Here is a 19694-nt window from a genome sequence, read left to right as displayed (position 1 = left end):
ATGCTGGGCACAGTAGTGTGTGTGTGTGTGTATTGGTTGCATACACGGTCTGCTGGAAAGGACAAAGGTTACATGCTTTTTAAAAACATTTATTCCGTAAACATCAGCAATGAAACCGTTTCACTGACAGGTGAGTAACAGAACTCTTTTTAAATTAACATGATCAAGAGCTAGGAACATGAACAGCTGACTTCATTGTTCCTAGTGCAGATGCATCCTTATTGCCAATGAAAATGGAGACTTCCAAAATAGATTTCAATATTCAAACACCTCTTGTTGACTGACCTATTGAGTGGCATGATTAGAAGCTCTTGGTGAATACTGGCTTGAGACCAAATTTCACAATCTGAACTAATAGCTGCATATATAAAACTGACAAATGACAACTGTAGCATACTAGTACAAAAAGTATACTTCGCCAGAGTGACCAATGCTGACCTTGATAAATCATGCCAGATGTGCTTACAAATATTCGTAACGTGCAAAGAAAAAAAAGCTCCACTGACTACTTGGACATTTCGGCGTCTCCCACTTCAAGCTGATGAAGTAACCGCTACAAATAGCAACCAAATAATTCCCACAATTTTATATGAACTTGGGTCATATTCGAATAAATCTGTGTGTGCATAAGTCACGGTCATAGATAGCAAGTTTAAAACGGTTGTCTCAATGACCCTCTCGACTCTGGCATTTCCGTTATTGTGGGCCAAAGGCCCCAAAAGATAGGATGCAGTTGAGTTCAGTCAGGTGATGGAAATAAATACACAAACAAACATGAAGTGGTTAATAGCATAGGGGGGAAAGACACACACACACACAAAACAAAAACATGATTTCAATGGTAATTAGCAATGAAAGGAAAACAAGAACTGTAATGTGCAAAGCCATGTTATACGTTGACAGCTATTTAATGTCTCGGAGCTATTATATGGACATTCTCTTGACATTTCTGAACAAACGTACTACTAACAATCTGCAGAAAAGGCATATTTTAGGGACAGTTTTGAGACCTGATCATCCAACTGCTTTCACATTTTCATACCTTGAAAAATCAGGTCATAAAATGGAGGATATGGCTATAACGAGGCCCACCTAATTTCCTCAGGAAAGATGGCAGACCTTCCACAGTCAGGTGAAGCAGCAAACAACACTAACCTACAGGCGTAAAGAAGTAGACCATGTTCTTTTTCACTCAAGTCTGATAAATTATTTCATATTTGGTACCATCTTATTCCCTTTTATTATTTACAGGAAGAGAACAGAGGCCCATGTAGCATCTCTTGCAAAGCCTCATGTCATTGCTGGTCAGCCCTGGGCTGTGTGGTGAGTAGTTCCTCTCCGTGTGGCAAGGTGGCACTACTGCTCTCTGCTACCTTAGCAATGAGCGGCCTCCATGGGTGCGAACGTCAAAATGCTCCGATCGTTGGAATTGAAGGTGTCCGAGTCGCTCCATGATCTAAAAGCATCAACGACAGAGGAGTGAGGGAGGAGAACTAAGCTGAAAACCTGCCTCGAGTGCTTCAATCCAACTCAGACCTGCCTAAAATACCCTTTTATTTACTGTTGGATGTGACATCCATCTTGCCATGGCATGGTACAGTAGGGTGATGGTACAGGAGTGGAGTGAAGACCTTATCTGTATTGATATGAGGCCCTGCCTTGGAACTGAAACCCTGTCATTCTGCTCATCTTCTACTGGCTTCCTGGCCTGTCACTAGACTTATTTCATGCCCTACACTTCAACCTACAGGGGTAGCAGCACAAGCAAACGGAGTTAAACTCAAAAGGAGGAGAGAGAATAGGGTGAGTACAGTGAGGGTTAGTAAAGGATGACAAACAGTCAACTTCCTTCTCTCAGTCAATATATGCATAACCAGGTATACTAAATACTTTCTTTGAATGATATGAAGCTCAGGCCTTGGCTATACAATTATATGTTAACAATTTACACTACCTACTGCTAATAGGAAAATATCATATAATCAATATACCAAAGACATCTTAAATATGTGCATATTTATAGTAAAATACATATCTAGTATCAAAGAGCCCTTGAAAAGAGGGCTCAACTCCTTCAGGAAAGGCAAAAGGCCCCTCCCGATTTCAGTTTATACAGGCTAACATTGCCACCAGGGGGCATAGTAGGGACTTGCCACATCTCAACCACATTCAGACTCCTGTAGAATATACTATAAATCATCTTGTTCATCACTATACCCATTTTATCATCTTTGTATCACAAGTATTACCACCCTATACGTGCTATATGGATTATAAGACAAAGACAACCGTTTTAAGATCTTGTATGCACATGGTGCTGGATGACTTCAAAAATAGGTATTTCTTGATAAAATGTGTATGTTGGTTTTAAATATTCAGTCATGACTCATCTCTTATTGTTAAAAACAGCAGTACTCCCACTTGATATCAAGCTATTAGTCAGTTGTCTATGGTGATCTATCAGAACAGAAAACCAGGCAAGCAGCAGAATATTAGATTGAATAGTGACGTCAAGGTGATATAACAGCTGCATATGAATAACGTAGATGGGGGAAGTTGAATATTATCTAGATTTTAGACAGAGCGGCAACGACGAGAGAGGTTCAGACAAAGTGCAGCAAAGCAGGAGTAACGCTATAGAAAAGCTCAGGACACACGTGAACACACAATGTCTAGTTACTCAGCATACATAATACCAAAAGGCAGCCCCATGCAACAAGACAGTTGTCTTCTCAAAAGCACCTAAGGCTTCAAATACTTCACTTTATCAAATAAATAGCAAAAAGACTCCTATACTCATTTTGAGACTACGGTTTTCCAGTACATCTCTGTAAGGGAGTGTGGTCCCCGTGTTTCAGCTGAGGCACACCGACACCAAACACTGCAGCATGTCAAAACACAAGCATCATTCAGTAACAGTACAGGGTACGGTAAAGTAGGGCTGATATACTGCCATGCTGCCAGTCAGCGAGTGTGGCCGATGGTGGGGTCTCTCCCCCTGTGCACTGGCAGTATCCTAGCATTAAGGCCGGAACAAGTCTCAGTCTAACTTTGACTATTTTCTTTCTGAGTGCTTATCTCACCTCAGTGTTGAGAGAGTGAGGGTGTGAAGTAGATGTGGGCAGACAAGGAAGGGGCTGAGAAAGCATTACACTGGCATCATGCTGTCATTGTCCATAGATACACACATACAGTATAACAAACTTTGGCAAGTCAGAGACCAAGAGTACAGTCGTGGACAAAAGTTTTGAGCATGACACAAATATACATTTTCAAAGTCTGCTGCCTCAGTTTGTATGATGGCAATTTGCAAACACTCCAGAATGTTATGAAGAGTGATCAGATGAATTGCAAAGTCCCTCTTTGCCATGCGAATTAACTGAATCTGAATCCAAAATATTTCAGCCCTACCACAAAAGGACCAGCTGACATTATGTCAGTGATTCTCTCGTTAACACAGGTGTGAGCGACCGGGTGGCCTATGGGGTGACGCACAATTGGCCCAGGGTCGTCCGGGTTAGGGAGGGTTTGGCCGGCAGGGATATCCTAGTCTCATCGCGCACTAGCGACACGTGGCGGGCCGGGCACAGTGCACGCTGACCAGGTCGCCAGGTGTACGGAAACACATTGGTGCGGCTGGCTTCCAGGTTGGATGTGCATTGTGTCAAGAAGCAGTGCGGATTGGTTGGGTTGTGGAGGACGCATGGCTCTTGACCTTCGCCTCTCCCGAGTCCGTACATGAGTTGCAGCGATGAGACAAGACTAACTACTACCAATTGGATACCATGAAATTGGGGAGAAAAAAAAGGGTTAAAAAAAACAGGTGTGAGTGTTGACGAGGACAAGGCTGGAGATCACTCGGTCATGCTGATTGAGTTCGAATAACAGACTGGATGCTTCAAAAGGAGGGTGGTGCTTGGAATCATTGTTCTTCCTCTGTCATCCATGTTTACCTGCAAGGAAACACGTGCCGTCATCATTGCTTTGCACAAAAAGGGCTTCACAGGCAAGGATATTGCTGCCAGTAAGATTGCATCTAAATCAACCATAAATCAATCAAGAACTTCAAGGAGAGCGGTTCAATTGTTGTGCAGAAGGCTTCAGGGCACCCAAGAAAGTCCAGCAAGCGCCAGGACCGTCTCCTAAAGTTGATTCAGCTGCGGGATCGGGGCACCACCAGTAGAGCTTGCTCAGGAATGGCAGCAGGCAGGTGTGAGTGCATCTGCACGCACAGTGAGGCGAAGACTTTGAGGATGGCCTGGTGTCAAGAAGGGCAGCAAAGAAGCCACTTCTCTCCAGGAAAAACATCAGGGACAGACTGATATTCTGCAAAAGGTACAGGGATTGGACTGCTGAGGACTGGGGTAAAGTCATTTTCTCTGATGAATCCCCTTTCCGATTGTTTGGGGCATCTGGAAAAAAGCTTGTCCGGAGAAGACAAGGTGAGCTCTACCATCAGTCCTGTGTCATGCCAACAGTAAAGCATCCTGAGACCATTCATGTGTGGGGTTGCTTCTCAGCCAAGGGAATGGGCTCACTCAGAATTTTGCCTAAGAACACAGCCATGAATAAAGAATGGTACCAACACCTCCGCCGAGAGCAACTTCTCCCAAACATCCAGGAACAGTTTGGTGACGAACAATGCCTCATCCGGCATGATGGAGCACCTTGCCATAAAGCAAAAGTGATAACTAAGTGGCTCGGGGAACAAAACATCAATATTTTGGGTCCATGGCCAGGAAACTCCCCAGACCTTAATCCCATTGAGAACTTGTGGTTAATCTTCAAGAGGCGGGTGGACAAACAAAACCCCACAAGTTTTGACAAACTCCAAGCATTGATTATGCAAGAATGGGCTGCCATCAGTCAGGATGTGGCCCAGAAGTTAATTGACAGCATGCCAGGGTGGATTGCAGAGGTCTTGAAAAAGAAGGGTCAACACTGCAAATATTGACTCTTTGCATCAACTTCATGTAATTGTCAATAAAAGCCTTTACACTTATGAAATGCTTGTAATTGTACTTTAGTATTCCATGGTAACATCTGACAAAAATAACTAAAGACAAGACAGCAAACTTTGTGGAAATTAATATTTGTGTCATTCAACTTTTGGCCACGACTGTACAAGTAAAAAGCAGAACGAGAATGCTACATCTTTAACAATGATCAACTATATATAGCGTTACCTCAGTTAGCATTCTCTTGAATAGATTTTCAGCATAAACACATTGTCATAGATCAATAGAGACTTAAGACTCTGAACCTGGGCTTTGCCTACACTGTGAAGGAAAAACACACGGACTCGGCAGGCTTTGGAAAAGTTAAAAGCACAAAACTTCAGACAGGTGACAGAAAGCCCCCAAGTGAAAGAAGACTTGCATACAAGTACAGACTTGGAAGTAGAGATTACATAGACACATGGCTACATTGGTGAACATATTGTCCCACTGAATATAGAAGACAAATAGACTAGAAGGACTCCATGAAGTCGATCATAGCATACGAGATAAATATGTCTCTATTAAAGAACATTTAAGATCCAGGATCCAGATACTAGTCTCCCTCCCTACAAACCTTTCTCTGTCACTGGGGTGCCTGTCCTACCAGTAAGACCTTAGTCTAGTCTACCTGTCTCTCTCTCTTCTAGGCTAGGCCTTCACTACTCCTGGGGAGCAGTGGGCTCATTCTGCTCCAGCTTGTAGGAGATGCGCCTGCAGCAACAGAGGCTACAGAGGGTGGGGTCACACCTGTTGGCGTAGGCAGGGTCGCAGCGGCCCATCACTTGCGCCACCATCCGGCCCAGCCGGGCGCACCCGTTCTCCCCCTCTGAGTAGCAACACATGGAGTCCACGCAGCCGATGCCCTGGTAGTTAGTCTCAATAAACTGCACACACACAGAGAGAGACAGAGAGAGACAGAGACAGAGAGAGAGAGAGAGAGAGAGAGAGAGAGAGAGAGAGAGAGAGAGAGAGAGAGAGAGAGAGAGAGAGGGGAATGGTGAGGAAGGGGAGACCGAGCACAACATAATATTAGAATCAGAACACACAGGTCACGCCAATATCCACAAAACAGCCCAATGACTGTCCAGGGAGCCGGGAGGGGATTTGATTTCAAAACAATAAGAGGTGGGTGATGCACAAGGTGTCAGACACAAATGTAAATGGCCAAGCTGGAGAGGTGAAAAATCAATCAAATTTAAAAAACTCAAATCTATAAACGATGCAGTATTTTCTAAGGCAAGGCTGTCCTTGTCCCTGGCCTGGGCAAGCCTTGAAGGCACTAATCAAATCACACAGGAGTTACAGGCAGTTGCCATGCCAGTCTGACGTGTGCTTAAAATCCTATTCTCACATTAATCTCAGTCAGCTCAGCTCCACATAACAATGATAAATAACGGTGATTCACTCGCAATCAAAGACAATCTACGGCTACAAATGAATGGCGAAGGCAGAGCATTTTGTGAATATAAAATGCATAGCATTAAGTGGAGGAATGTCGATTCCTAGACGACTCTGATCTCTTACAGCCAACTCTTGATTTTCCTGAGTAAGCACCTGCGCAGTGAGTGCATGAGCACTGCTAAAGGAGCAGTCCTGAACACATCAAGACTATCAACACTGGTTTGTGGTTACAACGCTCAATTCCCTCCTCTCCCTTACCACTCAGAAACTACTGCATATTTGCAACAGCAGCAGAAACAGTGGTTAGAAGAGTGAGAACAAAATAGTTATTAGGCTACACTGCCATGGATGTATCATTCTACTGTATCCTACATTAAAAACACTGTCCTCCAAATGCTACTGTATGAAAAACTGATGTGCAAAGGCAATCCAGTTCAGGAGATGTGTATTACACAAACATCCTTCATGTTGCTTCCACCTTGACCTGTAGTTAGGGGACCACTAACATGGTTGGAGGAGGTGATGATGATTGACAGTTAAAGTAACCGTCCAGTGTTTCCAGATTTGTAGAAAAACATTGTTTGGCATGACTTTTGCTGGTTTAAAGGCATACACAGACAGACAGGTGAAAAATGACACGAGTCATGATTAAGTAAGCTTGGGTTTTGTTTTCAAAAACTAAAAGCATTGTATTTTGGACAAATCATTCACTAAACCTCAAATAAATCTTATAATGAATACTGTGGAAATAGAGCAAGTTGAGGAGACTACGCAGCTAAGATGGGTAGAAGTCTGTCCATAATAAAGTGTTGCTCTGCTTTCTTAACAAGGCAGGTCCTATAGGCCCTAGTTTTGTCGTACCTGGACTACTGTCCAGTCGTGTGGTCAGGAGCCACAAAGAGGGACTTAGGAAAATTACAGTGGCCCAGAACAGGGCATCACGGTGTCCCTTTTAACGTGAACGGAGAGTTAACATTAATAATATGCATGTCAATATCTCCTGGCTCAAAGTAGAGGAGAGATTGACTTCATCACTACTTATATGTGTGAGAGGTGTGTTGAATGCAGCAAGCTGTCTGTTTAAACTACTTGGGGGGGTTCAGTATTACATAGAACCATGACTACATGGAAATCTATTCCACATCAAGTAGTAAAATGTCAGATAAAAAAAAAAACAGAGCAATGGGCCTCCCGAGTGGCGCAGCGATCTAAGATACTGCATTACCACAGACCCGGGTTCGATCCCGGGCTGTATCACAGTCGACCGTGAACGGGAGTCCCATAGGGCGGAACACAATTGGCCCAGCGTCGTCCGGGTTACGGAAGGGTTTGGCCAGGGCCAGACTTTACTTGTCTCATCACGCTCTAGCGACTGACAGGCCGGGCACCTGCAGGCTGACCTCTGTCATATGTTGAACGGTGTTTCCTCCGACACATTGGTGCGGCTGGCTTCAGGGTGTTAAGAAGTGCGGTTTGGCGGGTCATGTTTCAGTGGACGCATGACTCAACCTTTGCCTCCCGAGTCTGTTAAGGGAGTTGCAGCGATGAGATAAGATCGAAATTGGGAAAAAAAACACACAAAAAAACAGAGCGATATGGGGATGGGTGGACAGGGGAGGATCCACACACACACACACACACACACACACACACACACACACACACACACACACACACACACACACACACACACACACACACACACACACACACACACACACACACACACACACACACAGGCCTGGCCTGGCCTGGCCCAGGGAAGCAGTAGGGTTACTACCTTGGCAGCAGCTAATGGGGATCCATAATAAATACAAATACTACCTAGGGGACCATAGGGCTGGGCCTTGGGCGGGGGGAGGAGAAGCAGCTAGCAGTTGCCAATTGTCCTCCCCTCGGCTCCTGCCTTCAGCAGAGTCATATTCTGAGCTGACTGAACTCTTATCCTCTTCCATCTGGAAGCACAAAACAACCCATTAAGTCTCATGCACGGAAGAAAACAGAAGAGAACAAGACAAATGAGCACAAAAACCACTCCCACATCCATAGGAGGTGGAGGATAGCCGCACCAATCAATTCGTGTCCAAAACAATTAGTGTACACTAACATTTTAACTAGGAGACTGGGCACAAAGATGTTCCGAAGAATCAATGAGCCAGTTTAGTAATTTCAGTGTACTCTCAATTATGTAAATGTATCCATTTTAACTGGATGATTGAGGAATTCATTTAGAATTTGGCTTAGCAATTATTCTGTCAACATGCCAATCCAATTAGGAAATTGATCACTTGCTTTTGGATGGAGTGGTTGTCATTTTCTCTCCTCATTGTGCATATCTTAAGAAAATAATGCTATTGTTTTAAAGCATGCTGTCCAGAATATGATCCGGAGATACAGTGAACAAACTACTCTGAAAATAGCATTCACCATCTAGCAGCTTTTGCGCACTACAATTTTGGGCCTCAGAATTACTGTATTAGCAGCATACATTAAACCGTCTCAAGCTGTGCTTCACATGCAGTCATGGCTGGAACTTTATGTCAAGGCTGCTGCAGTGAGAGGCTGCTCTGCCCAGTGCATAGTGCACTAGGCTAAACTAAAGTGGCAATAAGTTGATAGAAGATTTCCTAGAGTCAACATGCAGGGGTGCATAACAAAATGCCGTAGCCTTATCTTTCCCTCTTTCTTTTTACCCCTATCCCTTTTTCCTAGAAAGCTGGTTAGTTAGTTTGTCGTCTGCATGGGTAGGCCGCCATTGTAAATAAGAATTTGTTCTTACCTGACTTGCCTAGTTAAAAGGTTAAATAAATAAAACACATTCTTATATTAAAAATGTAGCAGGGCCCCTCCTACTCTACCTAATTTTGCCCAGCTGATTCTTGGCTCTGGAAAGAGGCTGCAGTGCGATGAAGTCATCACCTATGACGACTCGATTGGAGTACATCTACAGAGCAGAGGGAAGGAGGCAAGGGCGCAACACAGAGAAGGTCAGTTAGGAGGGAAGACGACATACACAGTAGACACAGACGTTGATCATAACACACTCGTACAGACACACATGGACACACACCAGCCGGAGAAAGGAAGAAAATCATCTATCACAGAGACAGGAAATGAGACTCAACCCTGGGAAAGAGAGCTTTTCTCTTCTAAGACCCACTGAGCAGCACTTTAACACTTAACTTTCTCCATCACAAATGTTAGAATTGCTGACTCGCCAACCATTTGATGCAAAAAAAGGCTTAATACGTGTAAGTAAACAAACAAAAAGAGGGCGTGTTAATATCAACCTTTTAAGCAAAGAGGAAGTTGTGACCACAAGAATGGAACAGTTCAAGAGGCTGTTTTCAAAAAAAAACTGTTTGTTCAGCAATATGCTCCTACCATATGGCCATATCCACTGTCTAGCTCTCCCACCTATCAGACACGCTACAGTAGATTAAGATCTGGAACAGAGATGCACCCTCTTTGTTTGGAGCATGCCTTTGTCAGTTGCACAGTGAATTGTTGTTCTTGTGTTATCTGAGGTGAGAAAGCCATGCTTTGGTGTCATGCGTTTCCTGTCAGTGCAAAGTTTATTACCGCAACCCACCCCTTCCCCCCTCCTCTCCCCTGTCCCTGGGTGTCCTACCTGAGACTTCTGGGTGCTGGTTGGCTGGAGGTGCCTATAGATCACCTTCTTGATGATGTCGGGGAAAAGGCAGGCGATGAGGATGATGATGATGGCGAACCAGGCAGAGCCGCTGGAGAGCAGCTGGACAAAGACAAAGTACATGTCCTGGGTGTGGAGGAAAGGCCTGAAGGGGGGCAAAGGTCAGAGAATCACACTGTTAGCCAGCCGACATCTGTTCAGGCTTAACTAACCCTGTGAGTAGAACACCCTTTGAGTTGAGCCTGGAATAGAACTTCAAGCTTTTCGACTGTGTGGGATAGACAGTCACCGAGGTGAAGTTCTAAGTAGACTGTATGCCACATGCAGTACAATCACACTTGTTGATCTTATCACATACTATATAATGAAATGTCATGTGTATTAGAGATACACAGGTTGTGTGGGAAAGAGATGGCAGCTCAGCTCACATACTATATAATGAAATGTCATGTGTATTAGAGATACACAGGTTGTGTGGGAAAGAGATGGCAGCTCAGCTCACATACTATATAATGAAATGTCATGTGTATTAGAGATACACAGGTTGTGTGGGAAAGAGATGGCAGCTCAGCTCACATACTATATAATGAAATGTCATGTGTATTAGAGATACACAGGTTGTGTGGGAAAGAGATGGCAGCTCAGCTCACCAGATGATTCCCCCATAAAACAGGGAGAAGATGAAGTAGAAAGCGATGGAGCCCCAGGTAACAAAGTGATTCATCCACGTCCAGAAGTGGGTCTCCAAGGCCAGCTGTCGACAGAGTGAAAGAAAACAACAGTTTGGTCAGAAAAGCACGTGAAAGGTTATAGGAGAGTAGACGAGTGAGGTGACTGTGACAACAATACCAAAGAAGTGACAGATTTCATGTGGGATTGCTTTAAGAATTATTTATGAATTGAAGAATTGCAAAAACTCTACGGACATTATTTACCTTCAATGTAACAGTGATAACCATTACTGTGAATACCAAAGTGCCAAAGGTCCAGTTTCCAAACATCTACAAGAAGAATAAAATAAAACATTTAAGGATGTTCAAAAGAGACAATACAATGGCTTTAACATCCATCATAGGAATACTGCTTTAATAGTGATGTCGATCGAGTCACGTGTTAGTAGTCACATATTTCCAGAAGACTGGGCCTACGCCTTCTAAGCTAAATCGCTGACAAACTTGTGACACTGGAAGTTACTGACTCGTCATCACTCACCCCTTGAGAAACATGGCACATCAAAATCATAACCAAGCAGGGTGTTCATACAGAATGAACCAATGACAGCAACAGATGTTAGGGGGGTAACTATGACAGGGCTATGCATTAACTCTGATTTAGTCAACTCTTACCAGTTGTCTGTTCGCTCTCAAACTCTGATGACATGCAGAGCATGAAAAGAGGGAGGAGGTGAAGAAGAGACATTAACAAGAGAAAGCGAAAAAGAGCAACAACACCAATCTAGTAGAACGACTGACACAGACAAACAGAATAGAGACAGGAGAGAGAGAGAGAGGGGGCTGCAGCCCAAATAGAAAAATCAAAAACAGCACACCCTCCTAGAACAGTCTGGAATTTACTGCCATCACACTGCCTAACTTAAACTGAAAAGGAAATATTTCATATTACTCTGCACCTTGGTAAAAGACCCAATCAATATTCCCAGAGATCCGCACCGAACATTCAAAGTCAGGTTCAAAGTCAAGTTCCCCTTGGAGCCAAGCCAGGTGGGGGTTTCCTTACCCTTTCCTCCCCCGGCAGAACCACTACCAGAGGTAGAACAGAGAGTACAGTACATGCAGCCCAGCCCACCTCACCTGTCCATTCCCCATGAGAGACGTGTCGTCCCCCATCAGGATGTAGGAACCATAGAAGAAGACAAAGGCGTGGCAGAAGCCCAGCAGTGTCCAGTACAAAAAGGTCTTGAAGGAGAGGAGGGAGTTCTTGCTGATGTCTCTGTTGGTGTGAAAGGATACAAAGCAACATGGTTCTGTCCGTAGCAAATGCCTGTTGTGTTTTCATGTAAATGCAGCCTAAGGAGGTACAGCCCCATTCTGTATGGGGGGAATATGTCAAATAGAACACCATGTCCTACCTGTAGAGCACTGGCTTACTCTGCAGCATGTGTGAATGGACCTGTTGCTCAAACAGGCTGTACACCAGTATGGGCAGGGAGGTGAAACAGATGTTGTAGAGTGTCAGGTAAACACTGTCATACAGAGTCTGGGGAAACAGGGAGGCAACAACGGGGTAGGACAAGATTGGCACTTCACCCTGGGCCATGTACAACACAGCACACATTCACACCTGCCAAGAACTCTCCCCCACCGTCAACAAGGGCCTACACTTGGCTAACTCCTTCTGTATGTGGATGATTCAGAGATGGACAGTTCGAGCTCAGGGGGGAGATATAGCTCCACGTGGTACATTCAGAACCATAGGCATGTATATGACACAGAACAAGATACACAAACAACACTCACAAAGCAACAGTAATAAGGGACCACAAAAAAATGAACAAATAGAACTAATGAGACACTGAAAGACACTTACTTGTTGTGAAAACAGACAGAAGAACTGGTATAAAAACTGGGGCGTAATAAAGCACACATTCTAAAAGAAGACAAAAAGGGATTTAGACCCGAGACAAGCACATCTAGCTCCTGTATTGACTATCATTGTGTAAGACACCGCAAAGCATCCTTAAACATAGGACTCACCTTGTAGAAAAAGTACTGTACAAGGGTTGCAACTCTAATGTAGTAGAAGTGGCCATGGACGAGCAGTAACTTGGAAAGGAATCTAAACCTTGCTATTGCATAGTCACTGTTTCGTACGGCTTGTCTTCCCTCCTTGCCCATGATACCTGAAATGTTTTTAAAGTCTGTTATTAGCCATTTTGTTCTGAAACTACAAGCAAAATGCACGATTGAGTAATGGGTTATTGTAATTTGATTAGGGTGGAGGACTTGAAAATAAAGGAGAACAATCTTAAGAGCTCAGATGCAAAAATGTAATGTACAACGTTTCGACAGGCAAACTGTCTCCATCAGGGTATAATCACAAACACTGCAGGATGACTCGTTTATATAGTGTCAAAAGACACACAGGTGTCTGTAATCATGGCCAAGTATGGCCTAATATCATTGGGTAATTCTCAAATATTAAAATGACAAAGAACATACAAAAAAAAAACAAATGGATAGCATACGATTTAGACTACATAAGCCTACAAACAATTACAATGGCAAAGTCACAATAATCACAAGAATGGCTTCAGATCAAAGTCTTACGTTGAGACCGAAGGGATTAAGGGTCTTTAAATGAAAGATCCAGGCAGCCTCTTGTTTTAACAATAAGGGAGGGTGACATGTTCGATGCCAATATAACGCAGAGACGAAATCGAGTGTTTGCTTCCAAAAAGTGGGCCGCAACTGGGTAAGTCGAGTTTTTACACCTATGGTGCTACGATGCTCTGAGATACGTACTTTTAATTCACACTTTGTTTTACCCACATCATTTTTACCACAAGGACAAGTTATAAGATAAATAACTGCCTTAGTGGAGCACGTAATAACACCTTTTATTGGGATTTGTTTCCCTATTTTGGGGGTGTTTGAAGGATCTACATTTGTAAGTGCCATTGCATTGAGCACAGCCATTACATTTGTAATTTCCATCCATTTGAGTCTCTATTTCCATCCATTTGAGTCTCTATTTCTGTTGAAATCTGATTGTATTTGACAAATTCTTTTGATTCGACAGAAATTGGCTGTAGGGCAAACCATTTTTGAATGATCTGAAGCCATTCTTGTGATTATTGTGACTTTGCCATTGTAATTGTTTGTAGGCTTATGTAGTCTAAATCGTATGCTATCCATTCGTTTTTTTTTTGTGTGTGTTCTTTGTATGTCATTTCAATATTTGAGAATTCACCAATGATATTAGGCCATACTTGGCCATGATTACCGACACCTGTGTGTCTTTTGACACTATATAAACAAATCACCCTGCAGTGTTTGTGATTATACCCTGATGCAGATAGTTTGCCTGTCGAAACGTTGGACATTACATTTTTGCATCTGAGCTCTTAAGAATGTGCAGCACTCCTTTATTTTCAAGTTTTCCACTCCACTAGCCAGCTCCTCGCCTAAATAGGTGTGCGTTTCTTTTTCCTCTAGGGTGGAGGACTTACCTATGCCAACATGGGCCTCTTGAATCATGCTGACATCATTGGCTCCATCCCCAATGGCTAAAGTGATGGGTTTCTCTGGAGACGTTTTCAGCAATCTCACCACCTGCCAAGCACAGAATTCTCCTGAAGCAGCACAAATGAGACCAGGAGCATGTCCATGGCAATTAGCCTTTACTGTAACACTAGCTTCTGCAGATAAAACCACAGCACTGGCCAGATACTCTACTCTCCACAGCCATGACCACGAATTTAAAAGTCTGAGAAACCAAAAGACAAAACTGAAATAGCTAGCCATCTAAGGAAGTTTTTCTGAACAATTTCAGTAAGTGTCACATAAGTGCACTGTTGTAACTGAGTTGTAAAGGAGTCTACAGACCTTATGCAAACTACGGAAACACAGCGCAACAGAGTACTTGAATGTCGTTTTGCATCACAAAATGGGCGGTTCCTTGAAGAACATAGTTCTGCCTATGTTGCTGCGTCGCTACGTCGACAAATCACGTTTTGGACTGCCCTGGGACTTTAAACAATGAACCAAATATTAGTATCCTCCCAAAAAAGCTATTTGTTGAGAAGTGAAACAGTAAGAACAACTGGTAGCCATGTACCTTTTCTCCGTAATATATGATGACATTCTATTTTTAGCTGATGGGAGAGAATACATTGAACCAGCATATCAAATTCCGATAATGTTGTAAGTCACACTGGCAAGTACAACAATATTTGCCAGGGCACATTATTTAATTATAAATCTCATGACTTCATATTGAATCTAAAAAGGGTCGTTGTTTTTCTGTGTTTTTAGCTAGGCTAATTCCCACTAGCTACTACTAGCAAGGGAAGACCACTGTTAGTTTTATTCACCACAAATGAGAAGACAAAAAAATATATATATATATCGCCCCCTTGTGGATGGGGGAGCCTGGGAAAGACGGACCGACATCGTGTCATCAAAAGGTGTGCGCTGCTCCAAAAAATCTGATTCACCCAGGCGCACACATACGGTAAATGATCACAGTTGTAATTATAAATCATCTACTTCAATCACGTTCATTCTACTAGCAGGTGTTATGTATTACTACAAAATGATTTATACTAATGTATTATTATTGCTAATTTATTTAGGCAAATATCTTTACATTAACAATACATTTGTTTTAAATACTTGAGGGCATGAGAAATATGAGATTGGCGCTGTTGACTGATTAATTCATCAAGGAAAGCCCTAAAAGGCTGGTAGTGACAGGGAGAGGGGGCTTGCCTTGGCCTTCTGCAGGGGCGCCATGCGGCAGCACAGCACGGCAGAGCAGTTCTTGCACACCTCCATGAAGAGCTTCTCGTGCCCCCGCAGTGCTAGAGACAGGCTGGCCCCGTCCACCACCAGGCCATGCTGGATCACATGGTCCTCTCTGATCCTACACACACACACAGGCAGACAGAGAAAGGGACACATAAAAGAGCTGGTATAACTATACAGAACTAATGTGGAGGTCCTCCACACACACACACACACACACACACACACACACACACACACACACACACACACACACCTTTGTTTTACTATCCTTGTGGGGACAAAATAAAATGGATTGATTCTCATTCAAAATCCTATTTTCCCTGACCCTAAAAAAGCTTTTTTCCTTGTGGGGATCAGCGAAATGTCCCCAATTGTCTGAATTTTCCTTGTTTTATTATCCTTCTGGTTACTCTCGGGATAGTAAAACCAAACACACACACACACACAAGTCTACAGTGCATCTCACACTAGAATGATTATGCATCATCTCCCAACATAAATCCACTCATTTTAAATGGAGTATAATAAAAACCTTAATTGTCTTGATTTCTCATAACCATTTCGAAACTTTGTCACACGACGAATATAAGATGTGTCGTGACTACAAAAAGGTTCCGTACTCTTCCCTGGTTTCCAGACTGAGTCATCTGCAATGCATCGTGCCTAATGACACTATCCCCCCCCAGGGGACCATAAACAAGACTCCTTCACCATTAATAAGCCAAGGACCATTGGAAAAAGGACTGCAAGAAGACATCTCTATATATCAGTGGTGATAAACAACAGAAGGTTCCCAGAGCTGCTCTGGCAACATCCTGACATGTTTAGGCTACACATAGCCCAGAATTCTCAACTCCACGATCCCCGATGGAGTGGAGTGCCGAGGCTATGACGTCTATAAATAAACTATGGATTGCAGCACCCAAAGAAAATAATGCAACTAAACAGGACAAACGTAGGTACAAGTTACGCATGAAAGAATTCAAAGTATCGACTGATACCGACTCGATGTAGTCGGACGTAGACTTACACTCCTCGCCACTCAACTCCACCGGGGATCGGGGATCGTGGAGGTTAGAATTCTTGGCGAGGCTACGCAGTGATTCTCTTAATTGGAGCACTGTCCTTAACACTCATAACTGATTACGATAAATTAAGTTAAACTCTGCCTCCTATAGTTCTTTATTGCACCCAGACCTGTATATTACTCTGAATACATTAACATGCTGATGAGGGCTTGTAGACTAGTTAACCCAGAGAAACACAACATGGACAACAGACATGGTGAGTGTCTGACGTGAATGGCATGGGGAGACGTGGTGGTAGATGTTAGTGACAGTGTCCTACCTCCTGGCCAGTTGTCGGAGTTGCTCGGCACACTCGTTGTCAGACTTCTGCTGCACCAGCTCCAGGATGTTCATGGTGCGGTGGAAGTGGCCGCAGGACAGGCTGACACTGACCGCCGTCTCGTGCTTGTCCCCGGTCAGCACCCACACTTTGATCCCAGCCAGACGAAGCGACTCGATGGTCTCCTGGACCTTTTCCTGCAGCCTGGGGACACAGACACACACAGCACGTTAGCCTCCATGCCATATGAAGAACTAAAAGGTAGACCCAGAGGTGGGTTCATTTCCGGTAAACAGAATCGCCCCGGTAAGACTAGGGGGAGGCTCTGTACAAGTGCACTGTACAATGATTGCAGAAAAAGGAATAATGTTAGCTATGTGTGTGTCTTTCTTTCAGCTTCAAATGTTTTATCCCGCTACCACATAATGCAAACAAATGATAGGTTAAAGGTGAAATCAATCTGATTAGCTTTAAAAGGTCCAATCCACAGTCGAAACAATAACAAAGCAGGCTCCCCGCCTCTGTTTTGATAAACATCTGAGGGATGAGGCTGGAGAAATGTAACCACTCAAATGCCTCGTCAGTCCTAGCATACATAGCTCTGTCCAATATATAACAATTATAGTTAAGCATGTTGAGGCTATACAGTTAGTTTACATTTACAAATGTTGACAAACATTGCAGAAAAACAAGCTTATATTTTTGGGTTCGACAGTTGAACTTAAGTTCATGAGGCATTTATGAGTTGAGCGATTAACCAACTATTTTTTTTTGTGAGCCCAATGTGCCGTTTCTCTAGAGCGAAATCAAACTATTCACGAGAGAAATCAAGTCAAGTACTATGTGGGCTGATGGGGTGAAGGGAGTTGTAGTTTTCATTAAGCAAATATTCAACTTAGTTCAGTGCAGAATCATGGTAATTAATGACAATGACCATCATCCATTGTGCCTGCTCTTTCCGCCTCAGAGATGGATACACTTACGCCTCCTATGTTAGGTGCATGAGAGAAGAATGTACACAGTAATGAGAGATATTTTATTATTTCGTCATCAAAAAGAAAGGAGGACCAAAGCACTCTTCATATAATTGATTAAAATGCCTTTATTAGTATGGCATGTTCAATAGAAACAACGTTTTTTTCACCCTACTCCCTGACGAAGGCCATGCAGCCGAAACGCGTTGGTTTTTAAAAACTTTGTTTCTATTAAACATGACATACTAATAAAGGCATTTTAATTAATTACAGTGCCTTGCGAAAGTATTCGGCCCCCTTGAACTTTGCGACCTTTTGCCACATTTCAGGCTTCAAACAAAGATATAAAACTGTATTTTTTTGTGAAGAATCAACAACAAGTGGGACACAATCATGAAGTGGAACGACATTTATTGGATATTTCAAACTTTTTTAACAAATCAAAAACTGAAAAATTGGGCGTGCAAAATTATTCGGCCCCTTTACTTTCAGTGCAGCAAACTCTCTCCAGAAGTTCAGTGAGGATCTCTGAATGATCCAATGTTGACCTAAATGACTAATGATGATAAATACAATCCACCTGTGTGTAATCAAGTCTCCGTATAAATGCACCTGCACTGTGATAGTCTCAGAGGTCCGTTAAAAGCGCAGAGAGCATCATGAAGAACAAGGAACACACCAGGCAGGTCCGAGATACTGTTGTGAAGAAGTTTAAAGCCGGATTTGGATACAAAAAGATTTCCCAAGTTTTAAACATCCCAAGGAGCACTGTGCAAGCGATAATATTGAAATGGAAGGAGTATCAGACCACTGCAAATCTACCAAGACCTGGCCGTCCCTCTACACTTTCAGCTCATACAAGGAGAAGACTGATCAGAGATGCAGCCAAGAGGCCCATGATCACTCTGGATGAACTGCAGAGATCTACAGCTGAGGTGGGAGACTCTGTCCATAGGACAACAATCAGTTGTATATTGCACAAATCTGGCCTTTATGGAAGAGTGGCAAGAAGATATCCATAAAAAGTGTTGTTTAAAGTTTGCCACAAGCCACCTGGGAGACACACCAAACATGTGGAAGAACGTGCTCTGGTCAGATGAAACCAAAATTGAACTTTTTGGCAACAATGCAAAACGTTATATTTGGCGTAAATGCAACACAGCTCATCACCCTGAACACACCATCCCCACTGTCAAACATGGTGGTGGCAGCATCATGGTTTGGGCCTGCTTTTCTTCAGCAGGGACAGGGAAGATGGTTAAAATTGATGGGAAGATGGATGGAGCCAAATACAGGACCATTCTGGAAGAAAACCTGATGGAGTCTGCAAAAGACCTAAGACTGGGACGGAGATTTGTCTTCCAACAAGACAATGATCCAAAACATAAAGCAAAATCTACAATGGAATGGTTCAAAAATAAACATATCCATGTGTTAGAATGGCCAAGTCAAAGTCCAGACCTGAATCCAATCGAGAATCTGTGGAAAGAACTGAAAACTGCTGTTCACAAATGCTCTCCATCCAACCTCACTGAGCTCGAGCTGTTTTGCAAGGAGGAATGGGAAAAAATGTCAGTCTCTCGAAGTGCAAAACTGAGAGACATACCCCAAGCGACTTACAGCTGTAATCGCAGCAAAAGGTGGCGCTACAAAGTATTAACTTAAGGGGGCTGAATAATTTTGCACGCCCAATTTTTCAGTTTTTGATTTGTTACAAAAGTTTGAAATATCCAATCAATGTCGTTCCACTTCATGATTGTGTCCCACTTGTTGTTGATTCTTCACAAAAAAAAATACAGTTTTATATCTTTGTTTGAAGCCTGAAATGTGG

The 19694-nt window shown here is 43.1% G+C and overlaps 1 protein-coding gene across 3 annotated transcripts in view; it reads right to left on the bottom strand.

Moving 5' to 3' along the window:
• Positions 1–73: 73 nt before the first annotated feature.
• Positions 74–19694, bottom strand: part of LOC118359103 (phospholipid-transporting ATPase IF-like) — a 60551-nt gene continuing 40930 nt past the window's right edge. The window contains exons 19-31 of one of the 3 annotated variants that reach the window (XM_052480390.1): positions 16890–17093; positions 15504–15657; positions 14243–14345; positions 12768–12913; positions 12601–12660; positions 12143–12270; positions 11865–12003; positions 10989–11054; positions 10704–10807; positions 10033–10198; positions 8226–8356; positions 5748–5884; positions 74–1456 (exon numbers count right to left, since the gene is read on the bottom strand). In XM_052480390.1, the coding sequence (XP_052336350.1) occupies positions 5779–5884; positions 8226–8356; positions 10033–10198; positions 10704–10807; positions 10989–11054; positions 11865–12003; positions 12143–12270; positions 12601–12660; positions 12768–12913; positions 14243–14345; positions 15504–15657; positions 16890–17093 (1507 nt within the window). In that variant the 3' untranslated portion in view covers positions 74–1456; positions 5748–5778. The remainder of the gene's footprint in view (positions 1457–5747; positions 5885–8225; positions 8357–10032; positions 10199–10703; positions 10808–10988; positions 11055–11864; positions 12004–12142; positions 12271–12600; positions 12661–12767; positions 12914–14242; positions 14346–15503; positions 15658–16889; positions 17094–19694) is intronic. The other 2 variants (XM_035737342.2, XM_035737347.2) reach the window with 2 other exon arrangements.

This window comes from Oncorhynchus keta, chromosome 26 (genome assembly GCF_023373465.1).
Source record: "Oncorhynchus keta strain PuntledgeMale-10-30-2019 chromosome 26, Oket_V2, whole genome shotgun sequence".
Classification (NCBI taxonomy): Eukaryota; Metazoa; Chordata; class Actinopteri; order Salmoniformes; family Salmonidae; genus Oncorhynchus; species Oncorhynchus keta.
The sequence above is the reverse complement of the archived record's forward strand: the minus strand, read 5'-3'. Positions and strand labels throughout refer to the sequence as shown.